General features: G+C 59.1%; 1 protein-coding gene across 1 annotated transcript; it reads right to left on the bottom strand.

The window, feature by feature from the left end:
- Window positions 1-404: 404 nt before the first annotated feature.
- Window positions 405-4387, bottom strand: FUT7 (fucosyltransferase 7). The gene is made up of 2 exons (XM_010720675.3): window positions 3405-4387; window positions 405-1703 (listed from the first exon to the last, which is right to left on the bottom strand). The coding sequence occupies exons 1-2, from the start codon at window positions 3991-3993 to the stop codon at window positions 634-636; spliced, it is 1659 nt and encodes a 552-aa protein (XP_010718977.1). The 5' UTR covers window positions 3994-4387; the 3' UTR covers window positions 405-633.
- Window positions 4388-6183: the final 1796 nt, after the last annotated feature.

Genomic DNA, 6183 nt, shown 5'->3' with positions numbered 1-6183 from the left:
CATTCTGTCCTGAGTTGCCTTGCACTGAGCAGACTGTGATTGCTCTCAAGTGCATCCGTCGTCCTGCTGGCACCGTGACATGTGTGGTGAGAGTGGGGTGGGAGAAATGGGTGCTGCAAGGCTATGCTAGTGCAGAATTTGGGGCACAGTAACAAAGTCCCCTCCTCGGCTGCAGGGTGCTGGGCCCCCAGCAGGATGTGGCTTCTTGCCTCGAGGTACAGGAGGGGTCGGCTCCCCCACCAAGCTAGAGATGCCACTGCGGAGGGAGCCTCTGCCACGTGGAGTCATTGCTCAGATAGGGAGCACAGAGCAATTGTAGGGCATAGGGGGAGAGGGAGGCTGGGGACTCCTAGTGCCCCTGCCTGCCCTCGGACCTGCCCAGCCCTCGAGAGATGAGCAGAGCCTCAGGAAATCTGCTGTTTATTTCACGGTGGTTGCACGGAGAGGGAGGTCAGTATGGGTTGGTCGTGGTGTGCAGGAAGTTCTGTCACATGGCATTGCACAAGGTCACAGTGTGGCAACAGTGGGGCCAAGATGAAGTCCTACATCCTCCCTGCCTGACATCCTGTTCTCAAAGACCACTCTCTGCCACCCTAATGCACCCATGATGTCTCTGGAGGTGCCAGCCCTGCACTAGGTGTTGAACCAGCTCTGCAGGTCAGGATAGAGGTGGCCCTGGGACAGGTGGGGGTACACGGCACAGATGGTGCAGATGCGCTCCCTCCAATCTGCATAGAGCTTCACACTGTACCTCTTCTGCCACGCAAAGAACTGCTGGTAGCGACTGGAGTTCATGGTCTTCAGGAAGGTGGCCAAATCCTCCAGGGAACTGAAGTCATCAACATGAATGAATGAGTCTGCGGGGATGAACTGCTCATAGTTGGCCCGGGGGGGACCCAGCACCACCGGCACGGTGCCAGCCAGCAGAGAATTCCTCCAGAGCTTCTCAGTGATGTAGTCCTGGTGGATGGAGTTCTCAAAGGCCAGGTAGAACTTGGATTTGGATGTCATGGGCAAAAGGCAATCCTTGCAAAGCGGCTTCTTGGCTGCTTTCCCATAGATGTTCACGTGGAGATACTTGGAGAGGTTCTTATAGACTTCAGCTCTTTTCTGAGTCCTGTGATAGTTGCTGATAACCCAGGACACCAAGTTGGTCTTTGTGGGGATGCTCACAGTGGCTGACCGGTTGGGCACCAGCTTGCCATAGGGCATGAAGATGTCCGAGTCCCGTCTGTAGGTCATCACCCAATTGAAGGTCTGGTTCCATCCTGCTAACGCTCTCGTGTTGGTGGGGGACTCCAAGGACACCCAGACCCAGCCCTGCCCATGCGGTCTGTCCTGGGGCAGCTTGTCCCTGCCATGCGGGAGGGTGGTGTGAAGGAACACCACCACGTCAGCCTGGCTCAGGAGCCACCGCTCCGTGCTGAGCCGGCAGCCTGCAATGCCGTACTGCTCATAACAGACATCCCCGCTGAAGTCTGGGACCTGCCTCGAGGGCCATTCCCACACCAGGACCGTCAGCACCTTCGTGTGCTTGAGGGCTTCATCAGAGCTGTTGGATGAGCGGATGAAGCACTTCAGGTTCCAGAGCACGATGACCAACAGCCCTGCAGTTACCGCTGCCTTCGCACTGGGCCGGCCCCACAACCACCGCAGCAGCAGCAGTGCCCTGGACATGGTGCCTGGGGTCTGCTGGCAGCTCCCTGGACAGAGAAGAGGCCCATGAGGGCCGTCAGCTCAACCACCCAGCTGGGGGGCACAGGGCAGAGGGGAGACGTGGGGTTGGTGGGCTTGGAGGAGGACTTCTCTGTGCTTCCTCCACCCAAACCCTATGGGGTTCAAGCATAGCAGAGAACATTGGGAATCCTGTGACACTGACCCCTGTGTGCCCACAGCACCGACACCAGGGAAAAGTCCCACGTGCAAAAGATGAAAAGACTGTGCCCAAGGCTACCTGGCAGGGCATGAAGAGGCAGGAGCCATCCTGTCCCCATCACACCCAGCACTGTCACATCACCTCCACATGCCCCTCCAGTGCCCCCGTCTCTGGAGCAAGCAGTGATGCTACTGAAGGGCACACAGAGCAGCAGCCACCTGTTCTCTGGTCACAGCTGATGTGCACCACTCTCAGTGACACACACAAGGCATGTTTGCCTTGCCACTTGCCTCCCGCCTCAGTTTCCCCATCTAATGAATGGACACAGTCCCTCTCCACACTTCTCGTTTTGTCTGGGGGGAGTTGAGACTGGGATGCAGCCAGGTTTGCTGCAGCAGAGCCCAAGAGGAATGTGGTGCTGGGGGGCTGCAGAATGGAGATATGCACCAGGGGTAAGGGGGTGCTCTGGGTCCTGCCCCACTGCTAGGGGAAGGGAACTGCAGGAAATGCCCATACCCTATGGCAAGGCCCCAGCTCTGAGCACACAGACAGATTTGCCCTCAAGATGTTCCTGGGAGCAACTGGGAAGTCCCAAACCTCAAGGCCAGGGTGTAGTGTCCTTCTCAAAACTTGTCCCCCTCACCCCACAACCTCTTGCTGGCCTCAGGTGTCTCCCCAGACCCCAAGCCATCCAGGCTGAGAGCTTGCCATGGGCACCTCAACATCCATCCTCTATTTCCAGTGTGTCCCAGGTCCCCAGCCAGCAGGGCAGTGGGGGCTGCAGGCAGAGGGCCCTTCAGCTCCATAGGGCTGCAGCGAGCAGAGCTCAGCCCACAGGCACAGGGCAGGGGTGGCTGCGGGGCTGCGAGGGGATTGCTCAAAACCCCCACAAGTGTCAGTCCCAGGTGCTGTACAGCAGGACTGCCTGTTTTTGCCATGTTGGGTTGATGCCTGGTGGCAGAGCCATGGGGCAAGCTGCAGAGCACAGTTCCCCAGTTCTGTTCCCCCACCGTTCAGAAGCCTGCACTTCTGCTTGTGCTGCAGCCACATTCCTGGCAGGGCTCGGAGCCTGCAGGCTGCCCACTGCATTCAGCACAAAGACTGTTTCCTTTCTGGGGAACCCCCAAAGTTCACTGGATGCCTCTGATCCGCTGCTAGCCAGGGGTGCTGGCCCCTCTAATTTCGGAGGGCTGTGGAAGAGGTGGCTCCACTTTCTCAGCTGAGCTGCAGCAGATTTGCTTTTGAAAATCCCTTCCCTGCTTTGGCCTGCTCGGTCTGTCATGCTAAAATACATGAGCTAAGTTTAGGCTTCAGAAGAAAATCATCATCTGCAGAGGGGAGGGCTGGGAAAGCTCTGTACGCTCCCCACACTGCATGCAGGGCATGGCCCCCCACCTGCCTGTCCCCCCTTTGGAGGGACGCTCTGGGGGACTGCCGCCAGGCTGGCAGTGCCAGGAGCCAATGCACTGCTCAGCCCCAGCCCTGGTGCGTGGCAGTGCTGGTGCATGGGCTCAGCCCGCAGACTTACCATGGAAGGGACCGCGGCACGGCGTGGGACGGTGCAGCCAGGGAAGGTGACGGCTGTCTGGGGCCACGGGCAGCTGCTGGCTCTGGCCTGAAGTACTCAAGGACTTCCTCTTTTCTGTGGTTTTGCTGTGCAACTGCCTCTCAGGAGGATCCTTCCTGGTATCAGAACTCTCTGAGCACTTCCCCTGTGCAGAATGGGTGGTGATGTCAACCTTGGATGGGTGAATGCCCATGGCCAGATGTGTGCCTGTGCCAGATGGGATCCTGCTGCCCCACGCAGCGTGCTGGCAGCCCAGCAGACCCCACCCCCACAGCTCCTTGTCCCTGGGTGTCCTGCCAACCACCCTCCCGCTTCCCCTCGGCTCCTTGGCATGGTGGTGGCTCTGAGGGATCTTTGCAGAAGAGCCATTTGACCCTTTGTAGGGTTTCATTCTGCGAAGTGGTTTCTGATGAGTCGGCTTTGAAACTAATAACAAAGAATACCTCCCTTCTGTTGAGCACCTTTCCCACCTGCTGCTAGCCAGACCCACAATTAGCTGCAGCTTTCCCTTGTACCTGCCCCTGGTTTGGGGTTTGCACAGTGTCCCCATGTCCTTGCACCAGGGGTGCTCTCACAAGCAGACGGGGATGAGCTGCATGCCTACAGTCTGCAGTCTCCAGCTCTCCCACCCTTTGCATGCCTTCTACCCCCACCCCACAGCAGGCGACAGAGAGGGGGCATAGGTGACACTGGGGAAGTGACAGCAGGGATACACACTCAGCCTGGTCTGAGAAAACAACAAGATGCTCCTTCAGCTTGGACTGAAACCTGCTGCAGCGTTTGTGTTTGCTTCAGCCTATTGCAGAGCTGAGAGGGGCACAAAGGAGCCCAGCGTCTCAGCCTGGCACTGCCAGCAGGACCACCGGGCCTTGGTTAGGCTGGGGTTGATGCCCTCCTGGCGAGCACTGGGAAGGAGCCCAGGTGTGCATGCTGGGTCTGTGCCTGTGCTCAGACGGATGTGGCCCAGCCCTCAGCCAACCCAGCGTGCCACCCTGCAGTTGGGTTGAAAACAGGATGCCAGCCTGATTTTGGCTCACACTGGCTCATCTTGAAACCGTCAGCTAAAGTGGCACCAGCAGCTCCTCTCTGCTTCCAGGCATGGCAGCTGAGGCCAAAAGGGAAAGCTGGCATGTGTGTGCTCCCACGGCACCTGCACAGAGAGCTGCTCCTGTGCCCAGGTCCATCCATGCCACTGTTCTCATGCATCTTCCCACCTGGTTGTATCTTCACTGGCATCACTGTCTGGGCATCACCTTCCCCCACAGCCCTGGCAGGGTAAAGGGGGGGGGGAATTGAAGGAGAGGCAGGGAGGAGAGCTCTGGGCACACAGTGTTGTCCTGTGTGGGCTGGCACTTTCATTGCACAGTGTGCACAGAGTAGAGAGTGAAGTCCCACCATGCTCTGTGCCCCTAAACCACTCCATGGGGATCCTTGGGATGTTCGAGCAGCTCTGGGGGATGCCCCCATCGTACCCTTGTTCCTTTCCAGCCCTGGGCTGGTGGCACTGCCCTCTGGACCCACAGTGCTGGTGGAGCACCAGAGGCACCACAGACAACAGCTGGCACCAGGCTGGGCACAGCGCTGTGCCACCGTGCTGGGGCGTAGCAGGGCTCTGTGGTTTCAGTGCTGCTCTCAGAGACCTCTGATGCCAACTGCAGCACTGCGGTTTGGTGTTTTTCTCTCTTGTGCTCTGTTTCCTGTTACCTTTGTCACCCCTCCTTTCTGTGTCTCTTCTCCTCCCACATTTCCAGCCCATATACCAGGCATCGCACTCCCGAGGCCGCTCCAACCTGAGCACCGCTGGCAGCGCTCCCTGCCCAGTGCTGTCCCTGACCCCAGCACAGGTGGCCTTGGGGTTTCTATCACAGACTGCACAAAGAGCAGTGCTACAGCCCAGCTTCCCTTGGTGCTGCTGAGAGCAAATACTGTCAGGGTTTCAGAGCAGGAGGAATGCTGCACGGGCATCCCCTGCCCTCAGCCACTGCACACTGACCCTGGGAGGTGGCACTTGCCTGGCAGAGATGCCACGCAAGGTTTCACCCAGAAGTTTTTTGAATAATGGCACTTTGTGACAGGACAAGGGAAGTTTTTGTGGTGCCCAGGCAGCTGCTCCGGAGCAAAGCCTGCAACGCCGTCGCCCTTAGCAACACAACTCGGAGGCGGGCAGGCGAGGCACTCACTGTGCTGCCCTTGGCCCTGGCAGCAGTGTGGGGTCAGGATGGTAGAAGATACGGCAAGAGAGGAAGGGCAGCGGGATACAGAAGGGCAGCAGTGCAGCTGAGGGTCACAAGCCTGGCCCCAGAGCTGCCTCTGAACTTCTGTGAACGTGAGCAACAGAGGGGGCACCCCCAAAGGCTCGTCCCCAGTGTGATTCTCCATGCAAGCCTTGCCGCAAGGGGTGGGCACAGCGGGTCCGTGACACTGCATGCCACGTCCAGGAGGGAGGAGGGTCGAGGGTCGCTGCCGTGTGACAAAAGCAACCACCAGGAGGAGATGGGTCCACGTAAACCTGCCAATAACGGGTTCCCCGGGCTACACCAAGGAAGAGCACTGTCCTGGGCACTCCTCGGGGTGACGATGTGCGCCATGACTGCCACGGGCTCAGCAGGGTCTGCGGTGCCGCGGGTCCACAGCCACTGCCGCCCAGAGCTGTGGGCGCTCCTCCCTGGAGGTGTCCAAAGCCGTGGACGGGCCCTGGGCAGCCTGAGCTGGGAGGCAGCCAGCCCACGGCAGGGGTGGG

Source organism: Meleagris gallopavo, chromosome 19 (assembly GCF_000146605.3).
Source record: "Meleagris gallopavo isolate NT-WF06-2002-E0010 breed Aviagen turkey brand Nicholas breeding stock chromosome 19, Turkey_5.1, whole genome shotgun sequence".
NCBI lineage: Eukaryota > Metazoa > Chordata > Aves > Galliformes > Phasianidae > Meleagris > Meleagris gallopavo.
Note: the sequence above shows the minus strand (reverse complement) of the source record. Positions and strands in the feature narration are given on the sequence as shown.